The sequence below is a fragment of the Papio anubis genome, chromosome 3 (assembly GCF_008728515.1).
Source record: "Papio anubis isolate 15944 chromosome 3, Panubis1.0, whole genome shotgun sequence".
NCBI lineage: Eukaryota > Metazoa > Chordata > Mammalia > Primates > Cercopithecidae > Papio > Papio anubis.
The window spans coordinates 184,265,901-184,285,651 of record NC_044978.1 but is presented as its reverse complement, the minus strand read 5'-3'; the positions used below and the strand labels follow the sequence as shown (position 1 = coordinate 184,285,651).

At 52.6% G+C, this 19,751-nt stretch overlaps 1 protein-coding gene across 2 annotated transcripts in view; it reads left to right on the top strand.

Annotated features, from left to right (window-relative positions):
* The window catches only part of PCGF3 (polycomb group ring finger 3), a 60,739-nt gene that overhangs the window by 33,885 nt on the left and 7,103 nt on the right, over nt 1–19,751 (top strand). For both annotated transcript variants that reach the window (XM_003890928.3, XM_009204616.4), the window contains 3 exons: nt 2,278–2,388; nt 4,064–4,152; nt 17,543–17,680. In XM_003890928.3, the coding sequence (XP_003890977.1) occupies nt 2,278–2,388; nt 4,064–4,152; nt 17,543–17,680 (338 nt within the window). The remainder of the gene's footprint in view (nt 1–2,277; nt 2,389–4,063; nt 4,153–17,542; nt 17,681–19,751) is intronic.

Genomic DNA, 19,751 nt, shown 5'->3' with positions numbered 1-19,751 from the left:
GAGAGCAAACAGCTGACAGTGGAGTCACCGACTCAACACCAGCAATATCCGCCCTTACAGGAAAGCAGTATTTAGACACCAGCAATATTCCCCACTCACAGGAAAGCAGTATTTAGAAAATACTGAAAATTTAAAATGGAATGTCTCATCACAGCAGAATTTCCTCTCAGAAGTGAAAATGAAATACGGCTGTAGTCAGAGTAAGCTTCCAATTGTCTGATTCGTTAGCCTTGTGCCAACAGTGAGCTCATCAGATCAGGCTGGACTGCCACAGCTAAAGAGCAGTGTCCGGAGACAGTGAGCTCTTATTTATTCATTCATTCATTCATTCACTTTTGAGACGGAGTTTCACTCTTGTTGCCCAGGCTGAGTGCAGTGGCACGATCTCAGCTCACCGCAACCTCCGCCTCCCAGGTTCACACAGTTCTCCTGTCTCAGCCTCCTGAGTAGCTGGGATTACAGGCATCTGCCACCATGCCCAGCTAATTTTTTGTATTTTAGTAGAGATGGGGTTTCACTGTGTTGGCCAGGCTGGTCTCAAACTCCTGACCTCAGGTGATCCACCTGCCTCAGCCTCCCAAACTGCCAGGATTACAGGTGTGAGCCACGCCCAGCCCCAATAAATGTTTGGATGCCTCTATACACCTGACACTGAGTGCTACTATTTTTAATCCTTTTTTATTCTTCTAGGTGAAAATTAAAGAAATGGGAATTAGAGCCAAGGGTCTGAAGCTGAGTTGTTTTCCACTGTGTCCATGGGGCTCTCTCCTTTGCATGGACCCATGTGACCTTTCTATCATTCCCATTACAGCTCTTCGGGAGACTGATGGGCACAGCCTCCTGCTGTCAGCCCCCGTCTTCCAGGTCTCCGTTTCAGCTGCTGGGATGTGATTATTTAAGGGAAACATTTTCTTTCAAGCTGCTCTCAGATTGTCCAGGCCAATCTTTCAGCATTTCCCTTGTGAAGCTCCAGCACTCCATCCACCTGAGGCCAGCCACACGTATCCCCTTGGCTCTCGGGGTCCCCTCCTGTCTCTACCCAGGCTCTCAGGGTCCCTTCTCCCCAGGCTCTCGGGGTCCCCCCACTCTCTACCCAGGCCCTTGGGGTCCCCTCCTGTCTCTATTCAGGCTCTCGGGGTCCCTTCCTCTCCCCAGGCTCTCAGGGTCCCCTCTTCCTAGGCTCTCGGGGTCCCCTCCTCTCTTTTCTAGGCTCTCGGGGTCCCCTCCTCTACCTAGGCTCTCGGGGCCCCCTCCTCTCTCTGCTCAGGCTCTCGGGGCCCCCTCCTCTCTCTACCTAGGCTACTGTGTTCCTGAGCAGTGACCCACGTCGTCCACTCCGTTGCCTGGGTGTGAACTTAAGGTCACATTTAGGGGGCCTTTGCTGAGAGTCCGTTTGCTTTTCCCTGGAACCTGCAAGGTTCTGGCCTACTCTTGCTGGCCATCCCTGGAGGGTCAGGCCTCTTCTGGTCCAACCAGCGGAGGCCGCATGCTGACCGCCTCGAGCTGGAGTGACCCAATGGCAGGTGTGCATGAGGAGGATGCTGCTTGTCTGTGGCCGGGCAGTCTCTTCCCTGGAATTTGTGCCTGTGGTTGTGGCCACAGACACCAGGGGGCACTCTTAACCCACTGCCAGGCACCGTGGCGCCAGAGCCCGTAGCTGTGAGCAGCCGTCGCAGCAGGCTGTGGACTCAGGCACCCGGGACACATGGTCCCTGGGGCTGTCGGGCCCTCGAGGGCTCTCTTGGGGTTCCTCAGTGGCGGCCTTAGGTGCCTGTGAGCTGGCAGGGTCTGCCACCGCACAGAAGCGTGGGGAGAGCCCAGTGGCAGGTTCATTCTCTGAGCTGCGGGCGTCCAGGCAGTTCACTGGCTCAGCCGTGAGGTCAGCAATGATGTTTGATGCGGCACCCATGTGGCTGCAGTATTTATCAAGCCCCTGGTGATGGTTGGTTCTGCGATATTGGACACTCGCAGGCGGTGGCCGAGATGGGGATGACAGTCCCACAGCTGGGCTTCCTGGGCTCCATGCCTGTCCTAGGCCTGGAAGAGCCGGCCTGCGACTCAGCGTCCCATGTGGGCTGGTGGGGCGGGTGCCCGGGGGGTGCACCTCCTGCTGTGCTGAGCCCCGAAAACATCCCAGTCTTAATTTGCTGCTTTCTTATTAGTAGCCTTCAAACTTCATAATGCAAATCCGTAATTTTCTTTATGTGATGTTTATGAACAGTTTAATATAATCCACTGCCTGTGTAAGATTAAAGACTGTGTGTTGATTTTCCGTAGCGGAAATGAGAAAGCAGAGGGAGTTCTATCACAAATTGGGCATGGAGGTGCCTGGAGACATCAAGGGGGAGACCTGCTCTGCAAAACAGCACTTAGATTCCCATCGGAATGGTGAGTGCCCTGCGTGCCCATTGAGAAGCCCCAGGAACCCCTGCACGAGGCCTTTTCTTTTTTTTTTTTTTTTTTTTTTTTTGAGGCGGAGTCTTCACTCTGTCGCCCAGGCTGGAGTGCAGTGGCACCATCTCGGCTCACTGCAAGCTCCGCCTCCCGGGTTCGCGCCATTCTCCTGCCTCAGCCTCCCGAGTAGCTGGGACTACAGGCGCCCGCCACCGCGCCCGGCTAATTTTTTGTATTTTAGTAGAGACGGGGTTTCACCGTGTTAGCCAGGATGGTCTCGATCTCCTGACCTCGTGATCCGCCCGCCTCGGCCTCCCAAAGTGCAGGGATTACAGGCGTGAGCCACCGCGCCCGGCCACGAGGCCTTTTCTTAAAGAGCCGGCACTGTCTGCCAGGCTCTCCCACACGTACTCGGGAGAAAATGAAGGAACCTGAGGGTGCGGGGAGGTTAGGGTTCGAGGCGTTCCTCCTCACTCCTGGTACCAGTGGGAATGTGGGCAGAGGGGAGAAGCGGGGGTCCTGGAGGGGTGAGGCCAGCAGGGGAGAGCAGGAGGGCCCCCCCGAGAGTGCCTTGGGGGCAGAGGTCAGGGGTCGGAGAGCCTGTGGAAAAAGTAGTGGAAGGTGAACTTCCTGAGACTTGGCTTGGCTTGGTTTACTGTAAAATGGCAAAATAATGGTTTGGTTTCTGTGTAAAGGGAATGGTATGTTCACATCCAAGTGTATCACAACAGATTTTCATGTCTTGAGGACATTTTATTTTCCTAATGGACCACACAAACTCTTAAGAAATGTTTTTTTTTTTTTTTTTTTTTTTTTTTGAGACGGAGTCTCACTCTGTCGCCCAGGCTGGAGTGCAGTGACCGGATCTCAGCTCACTGCAAGCTCCGCCTTCCGGGTTTACGCCATTCTTCCTCCGCCTCAGCCTCCCGAGTAGCTGGGACTACAGGCGCCCGCCATCTCGCCCGGCTAGTTTTTTTGTATTTTTTAGTAGAGACGGGGTTTCACCATGTTAGCCAGGATGGTCTCGATCTCCTGACCTCGTGATCCGCCCGTCTCGGCCTCCCAGAGTGCTGGGATTACAGGCTTGAGCCACCGCGCCCGGCCACTGTTAAGAAATGTTTAGGCTCCTCTGTGTATCTGTGACGGTTGGAGGGGTAAGAGGGGCCTGGCTCTGTCACTCCCACGACTTTGCGGGTCCCAGGAAGCGCAGCCGTGAGGGGTGCTTGGGAAGCGTGTCTGGGAACCAAGCAGTCCTGTCAGAACCGTTTTAACTGAGGGGAAGTTTTCATTTTAAATGCAGTGTTAGAATAGTGGATTTTTAGCAGAAGGCTTTCAGATGGAGGGCTGATGGGGTCAGCACTGAGCAGCTCTGGGCGGGCCTGGCCAGGTGGGTGCGAAGCATGTGTGTGTCCCGCACCGGCTCCGGCTGCCCCGTCCCTGTCTTCTGTGCTCCGCACATCTGCACCCACAGACCCACGCGCCCGTTCCGCCTCCCGGGGAGACCCCTGCAGACGCTTTGCAGACGGCTTTCCTTTGACTCTTACTCTGCTCCGGGGGTTCAGTCTCCTAATGGAATGAATTTTTGACGGCATTTGGAGTACAGTGGAGTTTTTTAAATGGCTTGACAGTTTGGATTTCATGGTGCACTATGTTCTGTTTGTGCTAAAAGGTGAAACCAAAGCAGACGACAGTTCAAACAAAGAGGCCGCGGAGGAGAAGCCGGAGGAGGACAACGACTACCACCGCAGCGACGAGCAGGTGGGCGGGGCCCTGGGGCTTCCGGGTGCTCCTGTATTTGGAACCGTGAGCAGGTGGGCGGGGCCCCGGGGCTTCCGGATGCTCCTGTATTTGGAACCATGAACAGGTGGGCGGGGCCCCGGGGCTTCTGTATTAGTGCTCCCCAGGGAGCCTTGAGCAGGTAGGTAGGCCCCCAGGGCTTCTGTGTTATTGCTCCCCAGGGACCGTGAGCAGGTGGGCGGGGCCCCGGGGCTCCAGGACGCTCCTGTATTAGTCTTCCTGTAATAGTGCAGTGCCAGGAGCACCGAGGGAGGGCTCACACCAGAAACCTTCCCTCAGGATGAAGTGATGCTCAGCATCCAAGGGCTGCAGTTTTCTTCCTCCCGACTTCTTCCTTTGTTTTTCTTTTTTTTAAATTACCAGAGGAGCACGTGCTTAGGGTAAAGCATGGCAGATATAAAACGTGGCAGTTCAGCGGCCGGCTCTGGCCTCTCAGCCCCATGGCCCGAGTTGTGTGCCTTTTCCTCAGGACACGTCTCTGTGCGTCTGTGAATGTTATGTGAAAGAAGGCAAAGCCCAGCAGTGTGTTGAAAGTGGGAGTGAACGTCGAAGGCCTCTTCGTGTGTCCGTGTGTCATTTACTGTATTACCAGATGAAGACAGAAAAACTACATGGTCACAGACATGCAGTAAAAGAATTTAGTGAAATTCCATACCCACGTCTAGAGAACTTTTTTTTGGGGGGTGGAGTTTTGCTCTTGTCTGCCAGGCTGGAGTGCAGTGGCACCATCTTGGCTCACTACGGCCTCTGCCTCCTGGGTTCAATCGATTCTCCTGCCTCAGCATCCTGAGTAGCTGGGACTATAGGCACCTGTCACCACGCCTGGCTAACTTTTGTATTTTTAGTAGAGACAGAATTTCACCACATTGGCCAGGCTGGTCTTGAACACCTGACCTCAGGTGACCTGCCTGCCTCAGCCTCCCAAAGTGCTGGGATTACAGGCGTGAGCCACCGCGCCCGGCTGAGTAATGGGACCTTAACTTTTTAGTTTATACGTATGCATTGTTTAAAAGGTTCAGTGAGCATTACAGAAATAGACACGTGTGTCCAACGTGGGATGTGATGGCGTTGCCTTTTGGGTCAGTAGAGAAGAGCAGCCAGTTCAGAGAAGGGGTCTGCAGGGGCAGGAAGAGAGGAAATCGCCCTCTTCTTTAATGACCCCTGGTTTCACTGTCATGCTTGGTTCCTGGTGTTTAAGTGCCTGATGCTTCCTCTGTTGGTGGCTTGGCGGCTCTTCTGGAACTATGCTGTTTTTCTCTCTGTGGCGTTGGTCTCGTCTGCGCTGAGGCCCCGGGTCTTTCCTGATTGGCCTTTGTTAGTTACTTGTCCTTAGAGCAGTTCCCCCCTGGGAGGAGCCCCCTGGGATCTTGTGGAAATTCGGTTTTGGGGTCTGCTGGGTAGGCTGGTGTTCCAGAGGGGTGCAGGCTGCTGCTCCCCTTTCCTCTGGTGTGGTTTTCCACGGATCGATGTAAAGCTGTGTGTGATGTCCTCCTCCAGTTTAATCTCTGTTTTGCAGTTTTAAATTTATATCAGTGCTTATTTTTACTAATATTTACCTTTTCTTTTGATCCTTGATGTGCTCAAGATGTATTTGTTGCTTTCAAAAGAGCCAATTTTTTTTTTAATTGATCAAATATTGAATTTTCTTTTTTTCTTTTTTGAGATGAAATTTTGCTCTTGTTGCCCAGGCTGGAGTGCAGTGGCACGATCTCGGCTCACTGCATCCTTTGCCTCCCATGTTCAAGTGTTTCTCCTGCCTCAGCCTCCTGAGTAGCTGGGATTACAGGCATGCGCCACTACGCCCGGCTAATTTTGTATTTTTAGTAGAGACAGGGTTTCTCCATGTTGGTCAGGCTGGTCTTGGACTCCCGACCTCAGATGATCTGCCTGCCTCGGCCTCCGAAAGTGCTAGAATTACAGGCATGAGCCACCACGCCCTACGGAATTTTCTTTTTTCTTTTCTTTTTTTTTTTGAGACAGGCCTCAGCCTCCCAAGTAGCTGGGATTACAGGCACGCCCTTCCACGCCCAGCTAATTTTTATATTTTTAGTAGAGGTGGGGTTCTACCATGTTAGCCAGGCTGGTCTTGAACTCCTGACCTTGTGATCCGCCCACCTCGGCCTCCCAAAGTTCTGGGATTACAGGCGTGAGCCCCCATGCCCAGCCTTGCTGAATTTTCTTAAAACATTTTTTTTTTCTGACATCTTGAGTTAAAAGTCTTTTGTTGGCCAGGCGCGGTGGCTCACGCCTGTAATCCCAGCACTTTAGGAGGCTGAGGCAGGCAGACCACGAGGTTAGGATATCAAGACATCCTGGTTAACATGACGAAATCCCGTCTCTACTAAAAATACAAAAAAAATGGCCGGGCACAGTGGCTCACACCTGTAGTCCCAGCTACTCGGGAGGCTGAGGCAGGAGAATGACGTGAACCCGGGAGGTGGAGCTTGCAGTGTGCAGAGATCGCGCCACTGCACTCCAGCCTGGGCGACAGAGCAAGACTCCATTTCAAAAAAAAAAAAAAAAAAGTCTTTTGTTGTTCTTTGAGACAGGATCTGGCTCTCTCATCCAGCCTGGAGTGCAGTGGTACAATCACAGCTCCCTGCACCCTCCGCCTCCTGGGCTCCTGCCCAAGCCTCCAGAGTAGCAGACACTGTTGGCACACCACACCAGTTAACTTTTTAAATTTTTTGTAGCAATGGAGTCTTGCTGTGTTGCCTAGGCCAGTCTGAACTGGGCTCAAGCAGTCCTCCTGTCTCAGTCTTCCAAAGTGCCAGGATTCCAGGCATGAGCCCGCATGCCTGCCCAGTCTTTGTAAGTGCATTTCTGGCTGTGTGTTTCCTGTGTGCTCCTGGCTTCTCCCTGCACTTTTTTTTTTTTTTTTGAGACGGAGTCTCGCTCTGTTGCCCAGGCTGGAGTTCCGTGGCCGGATCTCAGCTCACTGCAAACTCCGCCTCCCGGATTTATGCCATTCTCCTGCCTCAGCCTCCCGAGTAGCTGGGACTACAGGCGCCCACCACCTCGCCCAGCTAGTTTTTTGTATTTTTTTAGTAGAGACGGGGTTTCACTGTGTTAGCCAGGATGGTCTCGATCTCCTGACCTTGTGATCTGCCTGTCTTGGCCTCCCAAAGTGCTGGGATTACAGGCTTGAGCCACCGCGCCCGGCCCTCCCTGCACACTTTTATGAGTAACATTTTCACTGGCATTCATTTCTAAAGAAGCTGTAATTTCATCAGAGTTCCTTTTTGATCGAGAAGTTTGTTCTGAAGTATTCAAGTAACATGGCCTTTTTGGGTTCCATCCACTCTCCTTTCTAGTCTCCTTCCCGAGCGGTCAGGGAGTGTTGTCTACGCGGACCTCTGCCTTGGGGGATTGAGATCTTCTTTCTTGTTCACTTGCGTGCAGATTTTCCAGGGGTCCTGGGGTGATTTTCCTTTGGCTGAGTTTGCTGGTTGGTGTGGTGGGTAAACAAGCAGACCCCGGGGGCCAGTTGTCCACGTCCTGCTCTGCCTTTAGCCAGGGCGTGGCCTTCACAAGTGACCTACCTCTGCCTCAGTTTCTCTGTCTGTGGTGTGAGGTGGTGATGAGATTGCCTCGAGGTTTTTAGGAAGATTAAATTATTTCCTACTTGTGAGGCACCTTGAGATGTTACGTTGAATGAATGAGAAGCAAGCCGGCATCCTGGGAGATGGTTAACTCGGACATTCAAGTTCGGTGGTTTTTCTTGTTGACGCACCCCTTTAGATTCCTGTTTTCTCTGTTGCTCTGTAACCTCGCAGTGATGCTTAGGAGCCGTGCTGCTGGGTGTGCAGGCTGGTGGTTCTTACATAGTTTTGATGACTTGCACCTTTTGCCAGCGTGGATTCTTTTTTTTCTCTTTTTTTCCTGTTCAGAGTGTTTTTGCTCTAATCCCCGTTTCTCTTGTACTAACATCGCTACTGTTGCTGTTGGGCTCTGCTTCCAGCCTCCCTGTCATTTGTCTCAGGTGTGTTACGGAGGCTTTTGCTTTGCTTTTTTACACCCATCTCAGGTTATCTTTGATAGGGGAGTTTAACCCATTGTCTTTGTGAGAAAACACATCTTCTTCCCTTCTACCCTTGAGGGCCTGGATCAGGTTTTGTTGACTTCTTTCTCTGCTCTGATGGTTTGGAAATTTTGCATTCTCTTTCTGTTCTTCTTGTGGCTGCTCTTAAACTTGGATTCTGTGTCCGTTTGTGGGATTATCTGCGTCTGTAACTTTGTGATGAGTTCCTGATCCCCGTCTTCCAAAACTTGGAAGTCATCTGAGGGTTTGTTCCAGATTGTTTTTGGTAATTTTAAAATTTTATTTCTCACTAGTTTTATTCTAGGAATCGCTTCCTCATCTTACTGAAGTTTTGATGCGACATTACAGTTATTTAGACGTAGCCAGAGGTTGCGTGGGTTTTCTGGGCGTTTCTGGTGTCTTCCTGCTATGTTTGGATTTGTGCTTTGCCACGTCCTCAGGTCACTTCCGAGCCCAGCGCAGTGGCCCCTAAACTCCTGCCAGTCACGGGCTCTATGTTGTCCCCCTCACACCAGTGACAGTCGTTTCTTCTCTTAACTCTTAAACCCTTCTCAGTCATTCGGATGACCTGATTAAATTATGTACTTTTCATACTAAGCATTAAAAAAAAAAAAAAAACCACACAGATGAGGGAAGCACCCGCCACCCAGGCCCAGGCCCACGTCTCTGCTCCCAGCCTTGTGCCCTCCCCTGGTGGCCCCTCCGAAGGGCATGAGGGTGTGGATGCTGTGCCTGTGCCTGGAGGCTCTGGCCCCTCCGACCCCTCCGACCTCTGGCTGGGCTCCAGCTCTAGGTTGGTTCAGCAGCCAGCTTGGAGCAGCCGAGGCTCAGGGTGGCATCAGCCGGCCATGCTGGCTTCACAGGCAACCTCTTCTCCATCATCGAACGGGCGCAGGCCCCCTCACCCCCACCCACCGCTGGTGGGCACTCAGCCTCAAGGCACAGGCCTCCTGGGACCGGTGGCTCCTCCGAATCTTCCTGAGGGAGGCAAGTTTAGTCATCGCTGAGCAACGCAAAAGCCTGTCGGGTTTCTTTACTCACGACGTCTTCGAAACCAAAGTACTTGACGAGGCCGTTCTTTCTGTTTTACGAGGTGGGGATGGGGATCCTCCTGGAAGACGCTCCCCCTGCACAGGTGAATGGTGCTTCCCACACTTGACCTTGGGAGTTCGGAAATGGGCGGAAGCCGCCTCTTCCGCTGCCCTTGCTGTTCCCTCCTGAGGTCCCTGGTCGTTCTTTCTCCTCTCAGTTCTGCCTCCTGCAGTCCCTGCATCTGCCACCTTCTCTGTGTGACCCCATTCCTTTCACCGCTGGAAGCCTCAGGTGACTCATTTGCTTCACAGCTGTTCTTCGCTCTCATCTGTTTTTAAGTGTAAGCCATCGGTCTGTTTAATTCCAGAACTCTCCTTTCTGGAGCCTGACTTCTTTGGGAGCAGCCGGCGGGTTTCATGGATGTGTGGCCTGCAGCTGTTCTGCTCCTTCCCCCACAGCCACCGCTTCCAGAGCCTGGCTTTGCGTGGGCATCCTGAGGCCTCTGCAGACTGGGCAGCCAAGGGTGGGGTTTGTGGATAAGGAGTGAGGTGGGGGGCGGGCCTGCTGCCCTGAGCTGGGGTCCTGAGTGTCCACCAGGACTTGGGGGTGGGGTGTGGTGCAGTCTTGGGGGTACAGGGGCTCTACGTGGACTTCGACCCCTGTGCATGCAGCCGCCTCCTCCGGTTCCAGGCCCCCGGGGTCTCCCCACCAGACTGAGGCTGGGCAGACAGGAGGGGCCGGCACGTGGCCATGACCCCGTCAGCGCAACCCCAGAGATTCCCACCCCCTTCAGGCTTCTGTCCGATCCAGACGCTCGGCCCCCACCCATCTTCGTTTTCAGAGCCTCGGGATTGCCAGTCCCCTCCTGGTGCCCGTCCGTCTGGGGCTCTTCTGAACATGTCCCTGATGAAACTCTTTTCTCTCACTTCAGTAGGCTTTGTCCTCTGTTGAACCACAAAGGTTTGTGTTTGAGATTAGCTCAGTCATCTGGATAGTGGGAGACAGATCCCAGCCCTCACTGGAGGCCCCTCTGGGCCCTGATGGCTCACACACCTGAGCTGCCAGGTGGCCCAGGAGAGGGCGTGGGCAGCTTCTCTCCCAGAGCTGAGAAGCCCCGGAGCAAATGGTAAGGAAATTAGAACAGAACTTTAAAGTTTTTTTTATTTTTCTGAGACAGGATCTCACTTTCTTGACTAGGCTGGAGTATAGTAGCGCAGTCTCAGCTCCCTGCAGCCTCGACCTCCTGGGCTCAAGCGATTCTCCCACCTCAGCCTCCCGAGTAGGGACCACAGGTTGAGCCACCGTACCCAGCCTAGAACTTAATGTTTAAGAAGACTCTTGGCCGGGCGCGGTGGCTCACGGTGGATCATGAGGTCAGGAGATTGAGACCATCCTGGCCAACACGGTGAAACCCCGTCTCTACTAAAAATACAAAAAATTAGCCGGGCGTGGTGGCGGGCACCTGTACTCAGAGGCTGAGGCAGGAAACGGCGTGAACCCAGGAGGCGGAGCTTGCAGCGAGCCGAGATTGTGCCACTGCACTTCATACTGGGCGACAGAGCGAGACTCCATCTCAAAAAAAAAAAAAAAAAAGAACACTCTGGGCCAGGCGTGGTGGCTCATGCCTGTAATCCCAGTACTTTGGGAGGCCGAGGCAGGCAGGTTGCCTAAGCTCAGGAGTTTGAGACCAGCCTGGGCAACAAGGTGAAACCCCATCTCTACTAAAGTACAAAAAATTAGCTGGGTGTGGTGATGGGCGCCTGTATTCCCAGCTACTCGGGAGGCTGAGGCAGTAGAATCGCTTGAACCTGAGAGGCAGAGGTTGCAGTGAGCTGAGATCAAGGCACTGCACTCCAGCCTGGGCAACGAGAGTGAGACTCTGACCTCCTACAAACCCTACATTCAGCTTCCCTTGGAGCGAGCAGCTGCCCAGTGGACTTCAGGGGCCTTCTGGGTCCTGGGAGGAGTTGCGTCTGTCTTTGGTGGTCCTGGCACCCACAGACCCCAGTGGGGCTGCAGAGCTGGTGTGGTCTGTGCTCGTCTTCACTCGTCTGGAGTTAGGAAACCTTTACTGGGCCTGTGACGTGGTGGGTGTGGTGTCCCAGCACCAGAAACAGGGGAAATGGCTCCTGTGCCCTGAACAGGCTGGAGGCCTGGTGTGGGGCCCCTCCCGCCCTCTAGAGGCTCCAGTGGCTCCTGTATGTGGAGTTGGAAATGTGGTTTGTTTTCACTCCTCCGAGTTCTGCCTTCCTGGCCCGCCAGCTCCTGTCCGCACCCTTGGGCTCCTGGGACTTCGCACCCGAGAGCCGGACACCTGCTCCTGCTGCACGGCTGCTGGAAGTGGGCTCTGCCTGCAGGGACCTCACAGCCGGCGTGGTGAGGGTTGGCTGGTGGGGAGCAGAGAGCCCATGCATCCAAGCCAGACCCCCTGGACGTGGAAGGGGCAGAGGGTGGAAAGAGCATCTCCTGGACTGCAGAGGTGAGGCAGGAGATAGTGAGCTGGGAACTGGTGCCAAGCTGCCCCACGTGCCATGGGCAGTGAGTTCGGGGCAGAGTGAACGAGCCAAGGCTGGAGGTGAGGTTGGGGACCTTGGGGGCCCATGGTGAGAACTTACTGTTCACCCAGAGGAGGGAGATGAGGCAGATGGAATGTGAGGTCAGGGTGTGCTGTGGGATGCAGCCGGGCGTGGCTTTATCCCCAGATAAAGCCAGCTGCTCTGTAGTAAGCGGCCTGCATGGCCAGGATGGCCATGTGGAGACCAGGCAGGCGTCGGAGCCGGAGGCCCAGGCAGGTGGCGATGCGTGTGCAGCACTGGGTTTGGGGCGTATTTAAAAGGGAGGGAGCGGCCGGGCGCGGTGGCTCAAGCCTGTAATCCCAGCACTTTGGGAGGCCGAGGTGGGCAGATCGCGAGGTCAGGAGATCAAGATCATCCTGGCTAACACAGTGAAGCCTCGTCTCCACTAAAAATACAAAAAAAAAAAAAATTAGCCGGGCGAGGTGGCAGGCGCCTGTAGTCCCAGCTACTCGGGAGGCTGAGGCAGGAGAATGGCTTGAACTCGGGAGGCGGAGCTTGCAGTGAGCCCAGATCATGTCGCTGTACTCCAGCCTGGGTGACAGAGCGAGACTCTGTCCCCCGCCCAAAAAAAAGGGAGGGAGCCTATAGGACTCGCTGGTGACCCAGATGCAGATGCCAGATCTTGGGCTCTTTTTCATTTCCAGGTGGATAAGGAGCTCAGTGTCCCAGGCAGGCCGATGGGTAGGCATAGAAAGCGACAGGTCCTTCTGTAGTGCCCTCTTTACAATCAAAGTTGCATTTCGAGGTGTGTAACGTAACCGCTTGATGGTGACTGCCGTGTACACACAGGGCCGCGTGGTGTCGCAGAGCGCGCGGTGTGTGCACAGTGTGTGCGTGGCACGTTTTGGTACGCTGTGACGTTTTTACACTTAATTTCCCATCTGTTCTAATATTGGAGACTTTTAGGTGGTGACCGGCCCATCACTCTTCTGAAACATTGCACCTGTCCCCCTGGGCAGGTGTGTTCCACGGTATCTGTGTTATTTCTGATCAGTCTCCTGTGTGTGGGGTGTCCAGCGGCTCATCGCACGTCTCTGGGCTCCTCTGCGTGTGAGTTGCTTACTTGTTCTTTGCCCGTCTCTGTCCTGGGCAGCCTGACTTTTCCTCACATGAGCTGCAGGGCTGCCTCTTCCCTCACCGCCCCGCGCTCACCGCAGCGATCATCTTTCCTTCTGTGGCTGTTGGCTTTCTTCAACCTACCATCATCCGCAGTTGTAAAATTTGACATAATTAAATTTCTTGGTATTTTCTTTTGTATCTTAAAAATGTTTCCCCATTCTAAGGTCATAAATACATTCTTCTACATTGTCTTGTAACATATTTGAAAGGTTTGCTTTTTCAAGTTGGGTTGTAAGCCCCTACAGTTGACCTTGTGTGTAGAATGGACGAGGTGGGTTCAACTTTGCCAGGTTTCCACACTGTCAGGTCCCCCCCGGGCTCTCTGCTCTGTTCTGCTGGTCTCTTGTCTCCCGTTGTGCCAAAACAACAAGGAACTTAATTGCAATGATTTATTTTACCATTAAGCTGTGGTCTTCTGGGAGAGTAGGTCCCCCTCATTTTTCTTCTTCAGAATTGTCCTTTTTTTTTTTTTTTTTTGAGATGGAGTTTCACTCTTGTTGCCCAGGCTGGAGTGCAAGGCGCGATCTCGGCTCACCGCAACCTCCGCCTGCCGGATTCAAGCTATTCTCCTGTCTCAGCCTTCCAGAGTAGCTGGGATTACAGGCGCACGCCACCACATCCGGCTAATTTTTTGTATTTTTAGTAGAGACAGGGTTTCTCCGTGTTGATCAGGCTAGTCTTGAACTCCCAACCTCAGGTGATCCACCTGCCTTGGCCTCTCAAAATACTGGGATTATAGGCACGAGCCACCACACCCAGCCTTTGTGTTTTTTTTTGTTTTTTTGGGGTTTTTTTTTTGAGACGAAGTCTTACTCTGTATTCCAGGATGGAGTGGGGGGCGCAATCTCGGCTCACTGCAACCTCTGCCTCCCTGGTTCAAGTGAGTCTCCCACCTCCGCCTCCTGAGTAGCTGGGATTACAGGCACACGCCACCATGCCCGTCTAATTTTTGTATTTTTATTACGGACAGGATTTCACTACGTTGGCCCGGCTGGTCTCGAACTCCTGACCTCAAATGATCCAGCCGCCTCAGCCTCCCGAGGTGCTGGGATTACAGGTGTGAGCCACTGCACCCGGCTCTTTTCTAAACTTTAGAGTTGAACATTCCTTTAATTTCCAGCTGCATAATTTGGTTCTTATTAAAAGAATTTTTAAATTTTCACTTTTTTTTTTTTTTTTACCAGCCTTCTAAATTGTGTTAAATGCACATAAAATATGCCATTTTAACGATTTTCAGGTGTGTGGTTCAGTGGCCTTGGGTACAAACCCAATGTTGTACAGCCACCACAACCATCATCTCCAGAGCCTTTTTATCTTCCCAAACTGAAGCTCTGCCCCCATTAAACACTCACTCCCCACCCCACTCCCCCAGCAGGGTCAAATTGCAGAAGGGCCTGACGGGGGGTTCTGAGGTGATGGAAACCATCCCAGACTGCCATGGCGATCATCGAGAAAGTCTGTGAATTTATGGAAAATTATTGCATTATATACATAAAAGAGGTGTGTAAACTGTGCCATAATGAAGCCTAAAAATTAGAAGTGTGCTTGTAACTTAAAGTGTATTTAAATAGGTAATACATTGGTTTAGTCCTAAGATTAATATTATAGAAAAGGTTTAATTTTGTTCTCAACTCTGTCACTGTCTGTAGTGACCTATAGAGAACCACTGTGTGATTACCTCCTGTATGTATGCAAATCTGAGCAAATGTAAACATTTTCTTGTTTTCCTTCCACAATCCCCCCCACCCCTGACCCCGCCCCCCCCTGTATGTGTCTGCGTTTTCCCTCAGGTGCATGCAGGCCGGCATTCATCGGTGCAGCCCCTTCCTGCTGCCCTGTGGGCCCCACACACTGCAGACCCTGCTGCCTCAGACTTGTGCCTGTGTGCCTGGCGCGCCTGTTCCCTGAGCCTGAGACGGCGGCTGCCTGTTGAGGGCAGGGCACATCCGCTGCTTACAGAGACGTGAAGCCCACCATGGCCATTCTGTTGGCGCGCTTTTGTCACCAGCTGTGTTCCCGTATAGAAATGTTTCTTGTCTTTAGGGGGCTTCTTCCTCATTAAGCTCTGTTTCTTGAAGTCTGCTTGACTAATACTAATCTAGCTATGCCAGCTTTCTGTTGGTTAATACTTGTGTGGTATTTCTGTTCTTAAAGTGTCTTAAATGTGACACTGTTTACAACATAGAGTTAGGTTTTTTTAAAAATCAGAAACTTTTGGCCGGGCGCGGTGGCTCAAGCCTGTAATCCCAGCACTTTGGGAGGCCGAGACGGGCGGATCACGAGGTCAGGAGATCAAGACCATCCTGGCTAACCCGGTGAAACCCCGTCTCTACTAAAAAAAATACGAAAAACTAGCCGGGCGAGGTGGGCGCCTGTAGTCCCAGCTACTCGGGAGGCTGAGGCAGGAGAATGGCGGGAACCCGGGAGGCGGAGCTTGCAGTGAGCTGAGATCCGGCCACCGCACTCCAGCCTGGGCGACAGAGCGAGACTCCGTCTCAAAAAAAAAAAAAAAAAATCAGAAACTTTTTTAGCTGGCACGTTACCTTACACATTCCACGATTTTTCCATGGAGGATCTGAGTTGGTTCCTGCTTTATTTTTTTATTTTGCTCTTTTCGTCAGTTTTTTCCTATGCTTTATTCCTCCCTGTTGTCGAGTGAATTACTAACTTTAATCTCTTTCTTTCTTCCCCTAGTTTGCAAGGTGTAAGCTCTACTTCTGTTTTACTAGTGGTTACAAAATGTTTAAACTATTTACATTTTTAAAAGTCCAAAGTGGGCTGGGCGTGGTGGCTCACACCTGTAATCCCAGCACTTTGGGAGGCCGAGGTGGGCAGATCACGAGGTCAGGAGATCGAGACCATCCTGGCCAACATGGTGAAACCCCATCTCTACTAAAATAGAAAAAAATTAGCCGGGCGTGGTGGCGGGCACCTGTAGTCCAGCTATGGGAGGCTGAGGCAGGAGAATCGCTTGAACCCAGGAGGCAGAGGTTGCTGTGAGCTGAGATCGAGTCACTGCACTCCAGCTTGGCGACAGAGGGAGACTCTGTCTAAGAGGGAGACTCTGTCTAAAAAAAAAACAAGTCCAAAGTTACTGTAAGTCTGTGCCCCTCCCCGCACAAGCACCCCTACCGCCGCTCTCACTGGGCACGCCCTTTCTCCCGCTTCTCACTTCTTCCGCCAAACTCCAGGTGTCTCTTCCCTCGCTGCCCCTCTCCTGAGTTCTTCCTCTCCCGAGTTCTTGTGCCTCCGGACTCCGGGTCTTTCTCCCCGCGCGGCTCCTCTCCGGTGATGCTTGCAGGCAGTCCCTCACTCCATCCTCACCCTGCAGCAAGGATCTCTCTCTTGCTCTTTGCACGGAATCCACTTCTCTTCTTAGTGGCTCTTGCGGGAGCCTATAATGGGCTGTGCTCAGTCACTGCACCATGTCGGGGTGTGTATTTCTTTTTACTTCTTTTATTTTGGATTATTTTGCTTCCTGAAACTGAGGATCTGACCTTCACTGTTGTAGGAAATCCTTAGTCACTGTTTCTTAACACTTCCTTTCCTTTCTGTTCTTTTCTCTGGGGCTCCCGTCTTCCCCCCTTTCTCTTAGCCTTCCTTTTATTGTTTTAATTGGTGTGTTTGTCTCTACTCCTTATGGGTAACTTCCTCCACTGATTTTTTTTTTAGGACATTAATCTATCCTCAGCTGAGATGAATCTGTGGTTCAGCCATCCACTGAGATGTTAGTTTCTGTCAGTGTTTTTATTTTTAGAAATTGTGTCTGATTACCTTTAACACCTGCCTGTCTGTACCCCTGGTGTCCTCCCTTTTGTATCTTTTGTAATTTTAGACATACATATTTCAGTTAACCCCCTGGTCATCCTTCCACTGCATTTTTAGGGCCTAACTGTGCCGTTTGTTGTGGCTCCACCTCTAGAAGTGTTTGCCGTGAGCGTCGCCCTTCCTTGTCAGGCATATCTTGGGGGCCGAGCAGCCAGGCCCTCGGGTGAAGACTCGTCCTGAGCCTGGTCCTGGGCAGATTCCTTTTCGCACCCACTGGGACCCTGTGGCTGCTGGGACTCCACAATCCCCTTCAGTCACTTTTTATCCTGCGGGTCTCCTGCCAAGCTGCTGGTCACCTGGAAGGCAGCTGTGACCTTCCACCCGAGGCTCTGCTCAAGCCTTCTCCCTACTGTCTTCCTGCAGTCGTTGCTGTCTCCCCGAGTGCATTCGCAGACACAGAGCCACCCACTCTTCTTTGCCCCGTGTTTGTCCGGACAGACTTAGCTGGAGACCAAGAACTCAGTGCCTGCGATGGATAAATAACTCTGGAATTAACTCTCAAATATTATGTTAATAACACACAGAATTAACGGGGTGAGGTGATAGTTCACAAAATGGCAAGCAGATGATAAACAGGTTTTCAGATAAGGTATTTAAGATTATTTTTCTGCACTGTTGAAGTCAAAGCAGATGTCTGATCTCAAAAAGGTCAGCAGTCCTAGATTGAGGAATTAGTGAAATATGTCTAAGGAAGCCTCCAGAACCGTCCAGGGGAGCCTTTCTGCTGTGTTCTCACCAGCGTCCTTTCCTGCAGGTGAGCATCTGCCTGGAGTGTAACAGCAGCAAACTGCGGGGACTGAAGCGGAAGTGGATCCGCTGCTCCGCCCAGGCGACCGTCTTGCATCTAAAGAAGTTCATCGCCAAAAAACTCAACCTTTCGTCCTTTAACGAGGTAACAGTTGATCCCTAAGTAGAAACCATAACAAGCCCTCTCTTATTTGTAAAAGTGACACTTCTAAGATTCTTTGCTTAGTTTCGTTTTAACAACTTTGGAGATTTTAATCAGAAAAAAATCAGTTTTCCCTGCTCCACCAGGGAGCAGGATAGGAGGATGCCCAGAGACAGGGAACGTGGAACGCCACTGTGAGTGGAAGAGAGAACTAGGGCGGGGATGATGAGATTGTTTTAAAATAGGGTAAAGGTTTTCCTCGCAACGAGAAATTCTGTGCTTTAATTTCACAAGGGGAGACATGGGCGGATGGAGAGAGGGAGGACCCTTCCAGGCTGTGGTGCGTAAGGAAATGAAGGAATACTGGCGTGAGGTGGCCTTGGCAGCGGGTGCATCATGAACATGCCAGTGTGGGTCCCTGTGAGCCCCCAAGGCGGTGACACCATGGAGATGCAGGCGCCAGCAGGGTCCAGCTCTTCGTGGAGAGAGAAGGCACTGGTGGCTGTGGGCAGGAGCATGGGTCTGAGGTGTCATTTTTGAAAATTGCTCAGGCTGTGCAGAAACGGACACAGGAGAGGCCAGCACCAGGAGTCGCAGAAGAGGAGGACTGTGGTGGGGGCAGTCAGGGTGGAGAAGTGGACAGACTTGAGATGCTCTCTGGAGCAGCAGTGGGCTCAGCGGTGGCCCCAGAAGATAAGCCATGTCCTCACCCCCAGAGCCTACAAATGGGACCTTATTTGGAAAAAGATCTTTGTAGATATAATTGAGTGAAGGATTTTGAGATGAAATAATCCTGGAATGTATGGGTGGAGCCTAAATCCCATGACAAGTGAGGCAGAGGAAGACTCAAGATGGGACAGGAGGCCCTGGTGAGGACAGAGCAGAGGACGGATTGGAGGCTGGAGGGAGGCAGCCTTGAGGCAAGCCAGGGAGCGCCTGGGCCACCAGCAGCTGGAAGCCAGGGCAGGCTCCCCTGCTGTGGTCCGAAGGCATCCCCCAGATTCATATGTTGGAAATTCCATCCCCAGCGGGGCAGTGCTGGGAGTTAGGGCCTGGGGGAGGCACTCAGACCGAGGGCCCTGCCCCATGCACAGATCTATGCTGCTCTGAAAGGACTGGCCAGCATGGGTTCTCCCTCTTCTTTCCCAACGTGTGGACGCAGCAGAAGGCCTTCACAAGTGGCAACGTGGTGACCTTGAATGCCGCAGCTCCCAGAACTGTGCTGAAGTTCTGGGTTATGAAAGTGTGTGGTGTGCTGTGGCAGCAACACGGAATGGACTGTGCTTCTCCCTGGGAGCCTGCAGAGGGAGCGTGACTCTTATGGACTCTGGAACTGAGTACATTTCTATTGTTTGAAGCCACCACGCTCATTGTGCTAATTTCCGTGGTAGCCGTGGGAGACTAATTCAGAGAAAGCCACAATAAGTTGCTGATGTATTTGGGTGGCGATGCAGAGAAAAGGAAGGGGTCAGGAATGACTGCAGGCCTGCGGCTACTCGGTTGGCAGGGGTGGGGGGCGTGGCTTCTCGGAACAGGCGTAGCTGCTGTGGTGACACAGAGCAGAGGCTGTGTCAGATCATGAGGGGCTAGTGCCAGCCTTGAGTGTCCCACATGTTGGCAGGGCATACAGACAGCACACTGGGGTTGGGGAGACTCAGTGAGCACGGGCTGCCTGGAGCCCATGGAGAAAAGTCAGGACAATGGGGGAAGGGAGAGGAGGAAATGGGGAAAGTCTTTTTGCTAAGTTTCAGTTGTTTTGTTTGCTTTTCTGTGTAGCGAAACAGAAAAGATGGATGGTAGCTGGGGACGGAGCAGGCCGAGGAAGTCCTTGGATTTTCATGTGGAGGTGGAGCGGGAAGCCACGGGGGCAGTGGGGCTGCAGGGGGTGGGGAAGAGGTCGGCCATTTCCCAGCACAGGGCTGGTTCCTCCAGGGAAGAGTGTGAGGTTTTCGCTGTTGCTGCGGTGACCGTGCCTCTCAGCCCCGCAACCCAGCCACTCAGACAGATGGGGCTGCTTCACGTTTTCCCCAGAAAGGAATCTGAAGAACTGTCTACATCATCAGGGAAATGCAAG